At 40.3% G+C, this 12,140-nt stretch overlaps 1 protein-coding gene across 2 annotated transcripts in view; it reads left to right on the top strand.

Annotated features, from left to right (window-relative positions):
• LOC137188624 (NLR family CARD domain-containing protein 3-like) overlaps nucleotides 1–8,026 on the top strand; it is a 164,329-nt gene extending 156,303 nt beyond the window's left edge. For both annotated transcript variants that reach the window (XM_067598200.1, XM_067598201.1), the window contains exons 2-10: nucleotides 356–475; nucleotides 1,008–1,086; nucleotides 1,229–1,457; nucleotides 2,517–4,317; nucleotides 4,425–4,598; nucleotides 4,935–5,108; nucleotides 6,095–6,268; nucleotides 6,823–6,869; nucleotides 7,024–8,026. In XM_067598200.1, coding sequence (XP_067454301.1) covers nucleotides 356–475; nucleotides 1,008–1,086; nucleotides 1,229–1,457; nucleotides 2,517–4,317; nucleotides 4,425–4,598; nucleotides 4,935–5,108; nucleotides 6,095–6,268; nucleotides 6,823–6,869; nucleotides 7,024–7,562 — 3,337 coding nt within the window. In that variant the 3' untranslated portion in view covers nucleotides 7,563–8,026. The remainder of the gene's footprint in view (nucleotides 1–355; nucleotides 476–1,007; nucleotides 1,087–1,228; nucleotides 1,458–2,516; nucleotides 4,318–4,424; nucleotides 4,599–4,934; nucleotides 5,109–6,094; nucleotides 6,269–6,822; nucleotides 6,870–7,023) is intronic.
• The last annotated feature ends 4,114 nt before the right edge of the window (nucleotides 8,027–12,140 follow it).

Below are 12,140 nucleotides of genomic sequence, written 5' to 3'. Positions count from 1 at the left end.
GATGGTAAATTTGTGAGTTTTGAAGGGGTTAAGCTGCAGATTGTCTGTACACCAGTTTAACCTGAGACCTATAATGGTTGTGTCATTTGCATACTTATAGGTGTTAACAGAGCTGTGGTGGGTTGGTTAGTGTAAGAAGATCCAAGGAGAGAGCATACAGCCCTGAGTGGGTCCAGTGCTCAGGTAACATCTGGTTGTTATGAATGGTGATGTGAATGCTTAGTTTAGAAGGAAAATGAATGAACTACGAAGTCAGTGACAACAAATATTTGAACTAAACTGAATTAAACTCAGAAATTTAGCAAAGTGATTCATAATTTCCACCTTTAGTGCACATTATCTTTGTTTGTATCAGGAGGAATTCAGAAAACCCAGATTTACCTGAATCTGAACACAGCTGTGTGTCCATGAAGAGTGACAGGTCGATGGAACATCCTTTACTCTTCAAAGATGGACTCAATTCTCCTGATCAGAGGTAAGAATTTCAGACTGCTAACGAAAAACCAAATGATGTGTTTCTATCAGACTCTCAGTGAGATCTCCAGTCTTTTAACTTTTACTGACTCTCTAGGCACCAACGCTCTTTTTCAGCAGCACTCTGCCTCATACTCACATAGTCAAACAGAATACTGGGAGGTGCCCAGTTCAAACAGTCTGATACAAGCAGACACTGAGCAGCTCCACTGGAGCACCTGGAGGTTGTAGGTGCCTTGCTCCAGGGCACTTCAGCAGTGTACAGTGAGGGAGGGAGAGCTGTATGAAAGGTTGTTCAGAGCTTTTGGGACTAAACCAAACTAACTGATGAAGCAAAACACTGAGCTGAAAGCTACAAACAGACTGAGCTGTTGATTCTCAGTGGGATCAGCAGGACAAGTAAAGCTTTACCACTACAGGGAGTCATCTGATTCTCTGTTCACATCCAAATATCACTTAATGGACATTTAGCTTGTGATTGTCTCTGTGTGGACAGACATAATGTGAGCTCGTTCTTCATGATTCCTCCACAGAGTGGACCAGGAGAGCTCAGAGGTTCCCATTGGTCAGTCTGCCCAGCAGCATCAAACACACGTGGACTCCATATTTATGGTCTGTACATGTACAACAACTACTTTTACATATATTCTGTTCACAGTCATCTCTGTGCTGCACTTTGTCTGTCCAACATGGATCTGACGTTTGCTTCATGATTTCAGTTTGATTGTCTCATTCATATAGTATTCTGTTCCAGCTGCTGGAGGAGAACATTGTCACTTTTGTGAAGAACGAGCTGAAGAAGATGCAGAAGGTTCTAAATTCAGATTACCGAGATTGCCTAGAGAGTCAGAGAGAGGATGATGAGGTGCTGGACGGTGAGGAGGAAGAGCAGAGGAGGAACAGCAGAGACGCTTTTCTAATGGTCACACTGCACTTCCTGAGGAGAATGAAGCAGGAGGAGCTGGCTGACTGTCTGCAGAGCAGTAAGAGGATTTCTATAAAGATTTAAAATGCTGGATAAATGAGACATTTACTGATGGCTTAAGAGATGGAGGAAAATATGTTCATATATGCATTCTTAAAGTCAAATCAAGATTATTTGTAGAGCACATTATAATACAAAAGCAATTGAAAGAACTTTTCACAGTGATAAAACAGTATAACAGTAAAAATTTGCTTTGAACATAGATACAGGAAGATATTACACACACACACACACACACACACACACACACACACACACACACACACAGACTAGTTAAAAGATAAACAAAATAAACATTTTTTATTCTTAAAACAGGACAGTGTTAGTGAAAACCACAAATAAACTGTAGACTCTTCCATACTTCAGAAGCATCAGCACTAAATAATCTGTTGCATGATTTGGAATTAACTCTGGAAAAGAAGACAGTCTGAAAGCTCTGCCTTGCTGATAAAATGGAAGCATGTCAGATATATATTCAGGGGCCAGTTATTGCTTTATAAACAAATTCTATAATGGACAGGTAGCCAGTGGAGCACTTAAATATTTTGAACAGATATAGTTAAACTTTCTAGTTCTAGTCAAGATAAATTTTTGTTAAACTGGAGCCGTTGAATGGATTCAGCAGGAAGAGCAGTAAAAAGGACAATACAGTAATTTGGACTGCTGGTGATAAAGCCATGCACAAGAGTTTCTGAATCTGCCTGAGAGATAAAACTAAGATTTTTAGGATATTTTTGAGATGGTAGAAAGATGTTTTGGTGATTTTAGTAATGTGTGAATTAACATGTAGGTCAGCATCAATAATAACTTCCAGGTTTTTGACTTCTGCTAGGTGGCAAAAAAAAAACAGACTAGAAGGTTGCAGGAAGTGGATCAAGGGGATAGGTAGATGATTTAATTTGGCTCACAGCATCAGCAAGCTCCCTGGCACCCAATATGCAGAGATGTTCAAAGGTAGTTTCACCCCAAGGTATTCTGAAATCATTGGGAGAATGTAATGCTGAAATATTTGCTTTATACTTCATTCACTGATCTTATTTCTTGTGTGTTCATTCAGGGACTCATGCTGGAAGGTGTCAACGTACACTCAAGTCTAACCTGAAGGAGAAGTTCCAGTGTATGTTTGAGGGGATTGTTAAAGCAGGAAACCCAACCCCTCTGAATCAGATCTACACAGAGCTCTACATCACAGAGGGAGGGACTGCAGAGGTCAATGAACATGAGGTCAGACAGATTGAAACAGCATCCAGGAAACCAGACAGACCAGAAACAACAATCAGACCAGAAGACATCTTTAAAACCTCACCTGGAAGAGATGAACCAATAAGAACAGTGATGACAAAGGGAGTGGCTGGCATTGGGAAAACAGTCCTAACACAGAAGTTCACTCTGGACTGGGCTGAAGACAAGGCCAACCAGGACATACAGTTCACATTTCCATTCACTTTCAGAGAGCTGAATGTGCTGAAAGAGAAAAAGTACAGCTTGGTGGAACTTGTTCATTCTTTCTTTACTGAAACCAAAGAAGCAGGAATCTGCAGGTTTGAAGAGTTCCAAGTTGTGTTCATCTTTGATGGTCTGGATGAGTGTCGACTTCCTCTGGACTTCCACAACACTGAGATCCTGACTGATGTTACAGAGTCCACCTCAGTGGATGTACTGCTGACAAACCTCATCAGAGGGAAACTGCTTCCCTCTGCTCGCCTCTGGATAACCACACGACCTGCAGCAGCCAATCAGATCCCTTCTGAGTGTGTCGGCATGGTGACAGAGGTCAGAGGGTTCACTGACCCACAGAAGGAGGAGTACTTCAGGAAGAGATTCAGAGATACGAAGCTAGGCAACGCAATTATCTCCCACATCAAGACATCACGAAGCCTCCACACCATGTGCCACATGCCAGTCTTCTGCTGGATCACTGCTACAGTTCTGGAGGATGTGTTGAAAAGCAGAGATGGAGGAGAACTGCCTGAGACCCTGACTGAGATGTACATCCACTTCCTGGTGGTTCAGTCCAAACTGAAGAACATTAAGTATGATGGAGGAGCTGAGACAGATCCACACTGGAATCCAGAAAGCAGGAAGATGATTAAGTCTCTGGGAAAACTAGCTTTTGAGCAGCTGCAGAAAGGCAACCTGATCTTCTATGAATCAGACCTGACAGAGTGTGGCATCGATATCAGAGCAGCCTTAGTGTACTCGGGAGTGTTCACACAGATCTTTAAAGAGGAGAGAGGGCTGTACCAGGATAAGGTGTTCTGCTTTGTCCATCTTAGCATTCAGGAGTTTCTGGCTGCTCTTCATGTTCATCTGACATTCACCAACTCTGGAGTAAATCTGCTGGCAAAAGAACAAACAAGATCCAAGAAGTCTGAAACAAGAAAAGACAAATCTGCAGAGACACATCTCTATCAGAGTGCTGTGGACGAGGCCTTACGGAGTCCAAATGGACACCTGGACTTGTTCCTCCGCTTCCTCTTGGGTCTTTCACTGCACACCAATCAGACTCTCTTACGAGGCCTGCTGACACAGACAGGAAGTAGCTCACAGACCAATCAGGAAACAGCTGAGTACATCAAGGAGAAGATCAGTCAGAATCTGTATGCAGAGAGAAGCATCAATCTGTTCCACTGTCTGAATGAACTGAATGATTGTTCTCTAGTGGAAGAGATCCAACAGTACCTGAGTTCAGGAAGTCTCTCCACAGATAATTTGTCTCCTGCTCAGTGGTCAGCTCTGGTTTTCATCTTACTGTCATCAGAAAAAGATCTGGATGTATTTAACCTAAATAAATACTCTGCTTCAGAAGAGGCTCTTCTGAGGCTGCTGCCAGTGGTCAAAGCCTCCAACAAAGCTCTGTAAGTACATAGATAGTTGGATTTATTGAAAAGATCTTTAAAGAGAGCTTTTAAATGGGGAGAAAAATAAACAATTTATTAAATATCTTTTCACATTTATTCTCCAGAGTGAGTGGCTGTAACCTCTCAGAGAGAAGTGTTGAAGCTCTGTCCTCAGTTCTTTGCGATCAGTCTTCTAGTCTGAGAGAGCTGGATCTAAGTAAAAACAACCTGCAGGATTGGGGAGTGAAGCTGCTGTCTGCTGGACTGGAGAGTCCACACTGCACACTGGAAACTCTCAGGTCAAATCATGTTTGTCACTACACAGTTTATGCAGCCTCTCTAATGTCAGTATGTCAGAATCTCATCTTAATCAGGATTTTAAATTTCACAGTGTAGAAAAAGATATCAACTTTGACTGACATAAGAGGCTCATCATGTTTTGATACTATGTGATTTATATAACTGAATTACTGTTTATTCTTGTTACTTGATTATTAACTGTCACATCTCATGCTGGTTTACAACAGAACACCAGAGACTGTAGCCAGTACTTGGCAGAGATTACACATCATCAAAGTTTAGACTTATTTCAATACAAATTTTACATGTTGTCTTGTTCATTATTGTCTCTTCAGACTGAATGACTGTAACATGTCAGAGAGAAGCTGTGTAGCTCTGTCTTCAGTTCTCAGCTCCCAGTCCTCTACTCTGAGAGAGCTGGATCTGAGTAACAACAACCTGCAAGATTCTGGAGTGAAGCTACTGTCTGCTGGGGTGGAGAGTCCACATTGTACACTGAAAACTCTCAGGTCAGGTCTCATCAACCTGTTCAACTGATCAGCATTTAAACTGTGATTTATATGAGTAGATAAAACCTGGACAAATTATTTTTAGACCAGTTGTATTTAGACCCTACAAATAACTTTATATAACATATTTTTATGAATTTTGTTCTGTCTCTGCTGCTGGAACCTGAAATACCAGAGAGGAATTTTAAGAATCAAAAAGTGAATGAAGAATTGTGTAACTGGCCCAAAGTAAAACAAATATAGACAGTTATTCACTGAACAGTTTTTTTGTTAACAGTTAGTTTAGTTTTTTAATGTTTTTTTCTCATAATTGCAGAGCAGTATCTTTGCTGGGATGATAGTGATTTTTCCTCACAATGGTGATATGACAGTGCACCCCAGCTGTTATGTGGTTAACCATCATTTAATTCTTCTTTTGTTTTAATAACCTTAAAACTCTGAATGATTACTTAAACTGTGTGAGGTAGAGTCAGTGAGTGTAAGTGAAGGAGTCAGAAATGTTTCCTTACTGTTAGTTTTTACTTTTATTTCAATAGCGTTCAGTCCTTATATGCTACATTAGTTGGGATTCCTGTTCTGTATTTGACTGTGAGCATCTGAGACAGAGTCATTTACCTCTGTGTCGTTTTGGAGGCTTGATTTTCATACAAAGTGTAGTCAGTCTGTCACCTTCAGCTCTTCATCTAATCAGCTCACTGTGGCTGCTTCTTCTTTTACTATTCTTTTATTTAGACCTATTTTTATGCAGTGAAGAGTTAGCAGTCGCTAACATCATATTTACTAAAGTTACAGGAAGCTGTAGAGGTGCTTCACAATAAAAGCCTTACAGTGGTTGGCCATTTGAAATGAGAAGTAGTGACTAGAAATGTTAATTTTAACTGTAAAGATTACAGAAACACATTGGTGATGACAGTAATAAACACACTACATTCCAGTCCTGCAGTGATCTCAGATAATGTGATGTGTGTTGTTTTGTGTGTCTGCAGGCTGTCAGGATGTCTGATCACAGAGGAGGGCTGTGCTTCTCTGGCCTCAGCTCTGAGCTCCAACCCCTGTCATCTGAGAGAGCTGGACCTGAGCTACAATCATCCAGGAGAGATAGGACAGAAGCTGCTGTCTGCTGGACTGGAGGATCCAAACTGGTCACTGGACACTCTCAGGTATGGACAGACAGGCAGACACTCTCGGGTACGGACAGACAGTTGGACGTAAAATGAAAAACAGAACGCTGCAGTGAACTCACCTCAAACACTTCACACTGCAGTTGACTGTCAGCTGTAACCATCATGTAAGAATGTTCCACACGTGTGTGAGAGAACATAACTTGTCAGTAGTCCAAAGATTGTTCAGGAAAGACAAACAGAAACAGGCGGTTTATCATTTTCATGTTGGTGTTAATCAGTTTAAACAGTCCTGTCATCTGTTCAGAATACAAACTGCTGAGTCTCAAAAGAAAAAGTGTCGATGTGATTTGACTTTGAGACGCCTGTTTTTGATTGGCTAAATGTAGCTGCTATTGATAGTCGTCATGTGTACCTCACCGACACTCAGCTGATTGATATTTGTGTTGCCTGGCAATAGCAAAGCACTTCAGTGTGATCAAGAGATCAGAGCTGCATGGGAAACATATAGCTGACTTTTTATAGTGTGATGTCATGTCCATGTTTGCATACTGAAAGAGAACGTGCTGCTCTAACCCCCCTCCTCCTTTCAGGCTGCAGCCTGCTGGAGTTCGATGGTTGACACCAGGTCTGAGGAAGTGTAAGTGTGTTTTTCATTTGATTCATGAAAACAAAGCAAACTTCAAACTGTGACATCACTCATTAACATCTTACTGAGGATGAAGATGATGTAATCATCAAACAGATGATAGATCAATAACTACAGCTGTATTGTGTCTCATTCTCTTCATCAGATTTTTGTGAACTCACAGTGGACCCAAACACAGTAAACAGAAAACTCAAACTGTCTGACAACAACATGAAGGTGACACATGTGAGAGAGAATCAGCCATATCCTGATCATCCAGACAGATTTGATGACCGGCCTCAGCTGCTGTGTAGAAATGATCTGACTGGTCGCTCTTACTGGGAGGTTGAGTGGAGTGGAGAGGTGGTTTTTGTATCAGTGACTTACAGAGGAATCAGAAGGAAAGGAGAAAGTGATGACTGTATGTTTGGAAGGAATGATCAGTCCTGGAGTCTGGACTGCATTGATGGTCGTTACTCTGTCTGTCACAATAACAGAGTAACATCCATCATCTCCTCCTCCTCTGTCTCTAACAGAGTAGCAGTGTATGTGGACTATCCTGCTGGCACTCTGTCCTTCTACAGAGTCTCCTCTGACACACTGATCCACCTCCACACCTTCAACACCACGTTCACTCAGCCTCTGTGTCCTGGGTTTAGGTTTGGGCTCTGGCCTGGCGCCTCAGCTTCTCTGTGTCCTCTGTAGGAGGGAGAGTCTCCCCCTGTTAGAGAAACTTTCTCACTGCTGGCCAGATAGTTCAGTCTGTACAGGATCACACACAGCTGATGGTATTTAGTACCAACATGATCTCTCACTGCTTGTAAATGTAAACATGGTTTCCACATGATTGACAGTTTGTTTGTAAAATGAATCAAATGATAAACTGAGTCCAGTTGTTGTTGTTTTCTGTTGTTAGTGTATTAGAAAGGCTTGAACTGTAATGGGATAATGGGACATGACAAATGATGGTCAGAACAACAGGCCTCCTATTGGCTAGTTAAATGAACACCTCTAATGGTGAAGGCTGAGGCTCAGCAGCTGGAGTGTGGCTGCTTTTATGCTGCATTCATATCATATTGGAATTATGCTAATTATGAGATTCTGACTTGTAAATAGAATTCAGGTCAACATTCAAGTGGTAATTATGAACTGGAAAAGCTGAGAGCTCTGATATTTACTGGATATGGTGAATTATTGTCAATAACAGTATTTTTGAGCCTCATTCCACCAACTTTGTAATCATGCAGCCGTCTTGATTTGTTCTGTGACATGAACACTCACAAGTTGTAAACATGGGAATCTTTCCCGCCTCTACCATCCATCCCACATGATGTGAACACAGCATTAGAGATGAGAAGTCCATCAGCTGTTGTGTGTTTTTGACATACAGTAAAGATTTAGTTTCTCTCTGGAGTGTTTATTTAGAGAATAAAGTTCACGATGATCAGAAGGTGATGTTAGTTTTCTCGATTTATTTTTGTGTGTGTGCATGTTAATTCATATCTAATTTCATATAGTAGATTGAAGGTATTTTTGAGTTATACTAGTGCTCATAGTTTCCGGACTGTTTAAAGTGTCGCTTTAATGTGTTTAACTCACATTCAGTCTGACAGCTGTTGTTCATTGTTTCTAAATAAGTTCTGCATCATCAGTACTCAGCTGTCATGTCTGATTAATGCCACCAGGTGTCACTGTTTATTTCTTTGGTTCGATTTGTGGAATATAGTTGGTATTGAAGGGAGGTTTTATGTTGTTGGTTTCATTGTCTGTGTAAATATTCATTAAAATAATGGTTATAAATGGTTTTCACTGTGGTATTATTACTATCACCATAAGCATTACTGTTGAATTATTTAGTTTTAGTCACTTTTGTATTTCCTGTTTTTTTTTTTATAGAACCACACAAACGCTCATCATCAACTTCATGATCCAAGATGTTAATAATGTCTGTCTGCAAATACTTTCACTACTTATCGTCATTAATATTTCTGTCTCAGTGATTTCTAACAAGCCCACATTGATGAAGATAATTGTGAAATTAATACTGACAGAGGTATGATGATAAATGCTGATGAATGTTAGCGCCCTCTGGTGGCCAGAGTGACAAACTACAACACCATCCTGCATTGTTCAGGAGTTTGTGAAATGATGTTCACAAATCATTCAAAGTCTTTTGGCTCTTTGTACATCCATGAAGATGTTTGTGAATGTGTTTTTGTAAATGATGATGATGTCTGAATAAAATGTGTAAATGTCAGTAGATTCAAAGCTAAAACCTATGTGAACCTCAGCACTCAAGTTCCCACACAATATAAGTTACAGGTGCTCATTTTCTCAGCTGGTCTGAGACCTCTCAGGGGTTTTTATTCAATTACATTTTGGACTCTTCATTCATATCATATCTTTCACCACGCTGCAATTTTTCCTTCTTTTTATTCAATTTTGTCTTATTTCTATTTACTATGTTTCTGTTTAATTCTTTTAAATAACTTATTAATAGCTATTTCTAAAATCCTGGTTATTAATAGATTTTGTTTTTGTCCACCACAATTAATTCCTGGCAGTGTGGAGGACATTTGGAAAGATTTAGTTTTTCATGTTTAATAAAATTTACAAATTATAGTATAAAATTGGATAATTACATTCATAAATAAAATAACAAAAAACTAAATAATGATGCATATTATTAATGTTGTATTCTGGGTGTCTCTAAAATCCTGGCTACAAGCCTTGAATTTATACACCAAAATAATGTATGGAGCAAACAATGGAGCAAAATGAATACGTAACCAAGGAAACAATCCAAAAGAAGAATTCAGTTGGATGCATGGACAGGTGTTTACTCCTGAGAGAGACAGTCACAATATATTCAGTTTAAAATGTGTAAAAGAAGAGTAAGATCTGTTGAGAAATGTGTTGAGGTAATCACAGACATCTGAGTGTGCAGCTTGTTCTGCTCTGTGATATTTACTGACAAAGATCTCAAACATTGCTGTTTCTATTTCTTCAATGTTTTTAATTTGTTCGTGCAGATTTATACATTTCTTTAACATTCTAGCAATATTTTATAGCGTAAGGCTCGAAGGGGCCACGGCTGGGGACCTTGCGGGTTGTTGTTGCTGTTGTTGCTTCGGCCGTCTGTAGACTTACATGCAAGTGATTTGACTTTCAAGGGTATTTAGTAGCTGTTGTTAATTGAAACTCACTGTAGTCCTCACTGTTAGTAGTCAGTTACACAATAGTGTGTTGAGTAGTATGTCATCCATTTTGCAGTTTACAGTAAAAATCTGTAAATATGCCACTTGTGAAAATTCTGCTAAAAGTAGTGCAAATTAACAGTAATGTGGCAAACTTACAGATTTGTACCATAAAGAGCAAAATGTACAACTCAACACACAATTGTGTAACCGACAACCAACAGTGAGGACTACAGTGAGTTTCAATTAACAACAACTACTGAATACTCTCTAAAGTCAAATCACTTGCATGTAAGTCTATAGCCTATTGGCAGAAACAAATGTTTGTGTGGTAACTGTGTAAGTGAGGAGCTTGGCTGCTAACTGCTTTCAGCAGTATTTTTCTGTAAAAGGAGAATAACAGTTTTATGCTGTATTTATAAAAACACCAACAAACTGAATTTCAGTATGACACTGTTGATTTTGCCAATAAATTAATGGCAACCCTGCATTTGGTAAGCAGTACTGGGGGGAAGGACATTGAAAATATCTCAATGACTCCTCCTACTTCGTCCGTCGACTCAGCAGTTGAATTGGGGAGTCAAAGGTAATGCACTGGCCGACGCATGTTCAGAGAATTTGGAGAATTTGGGGGTTGTGAGAAAATTTGAAGGAGACCGATTGTTTGGGGGTCAAGGTCAGATTCATCGTGTGTGGTGCATTGTGGGCTGTTGCATGAGTGAGGCTAACCCTCATAGAAGACTGGGCCACGTTCAAGGTCCTGCTGCCCTGGACCACCACACCCTGTGTGCTGCCCTATAGTCGGGACACAGGGGGGCCGCATACTTACCACCTGACCGCCGCAGGCTATTTGTTAACAACGCTAGGTTGCCCTAGCCTGGCCAGTCAGGTCTGAAGATCCTAGGTCTCGTGACTTTTAAAACCGGATTGTGGAGCCTATGTCGCCTGTGTTCTATACACCGCATGACCCTGGGAATTGCTGTTTTTAAGATAAAAACTAAGCAAAAGTAGTGTTTTTTAAGGCAATTTTTTGGAAATGACATTAGTCGAACCGTTACACTGTTTTGTGCTTGATGTTTGTGTGATGTATAATTATTTGTGTAATAATTATTACTTTTTCATTTTCAGTCTAGGAACAAAATGTTCATGAAAATGAGATGCACTCTGGTCCTTCGTAGTCTTCCCATGTATCAGTGCAAGGGGTCTCTGAGTTCTTCAAGACCAGCAGTGTAACTTCTCAGTACACTCACAGAAATGTCAAAATCTATCAGTACAGTATTGACATAACATATTGAACGAACTTGAACGCCCCCTGTATCATTCTCAAAATTTAAGTAGATTCAAGGATAGGTTTGGACTTTTTCAAGTTTATCTCAATACAATATTCAAATGTCAAATGTATGACGACAAAGTTATTAGTGGGCGGAAATTATTCGTCCCATCTCCATAATAGCCGTAAAGCAGTCCCCTCCTATCAGGTAGGATGAGTCTCTAACCGGTCTGCAGAATTACATTGAGTGTGTTTTTCCAGTTATCAAGTGGCTCCACATGATCACAGCTGATGGAGGCCACTGTCCAGTAAGAGCTTGATTCTAACTGATGCAACCTGGATGAGATGTCCCAAACTGATTTACTGCACAATAGTTGATGCTTCATATGATGTTCACTGTCTGTGTAGATTAGTCACTGCATAAATGCCTATCTATAGATGCCTGTTTTTTCTCTAGCTGTTAACATATCCACATTTCTATTTATTTTTTGAGACATTGAGTGTACAGACCTATTGATGAGGAGGTTCACTCAGTGCGACACCTGCTGGTCATTTTCTATATGCTTGCTGTTGGTTCTATGCCACTGATCTCTGTAATTATTGTGAGCTCATAGTACCCTATTACCCCACTAGAAAACTGCGCTCCCAGAATGCAGGCTTACTGGTGGTTCCTACAGTCTCCAAAAGTAGAATGGGAGGCAGAGCCTTCAACTATCAGGCTCCTCTCTTGTGGAACCATCTTCCAGATTAGGTCCGGGGGGCAGACACCCTCTTTCCTTTTTGATAAAGCTTATAGTTAGGGCCGACCAAGCTCGC

Source organism: Thunnus thynnus, chromosome 9, assembly GCF_963924715.1.
Source record: "Thunnus thynnus chromosome 9, fThuThy2.1, whole genome shotgun sequence".
Lineage (NCBI taxonomy): Eukaryota > Metazoa > Chordata > Actinopteri > Scombriformes > Scombridae > Thunnus > Thunnus thynnus.
Note: the sequence above shows the minus strand (reverse complement) of the source record. Positions and strands in the feature narration are given on the sequence as shown.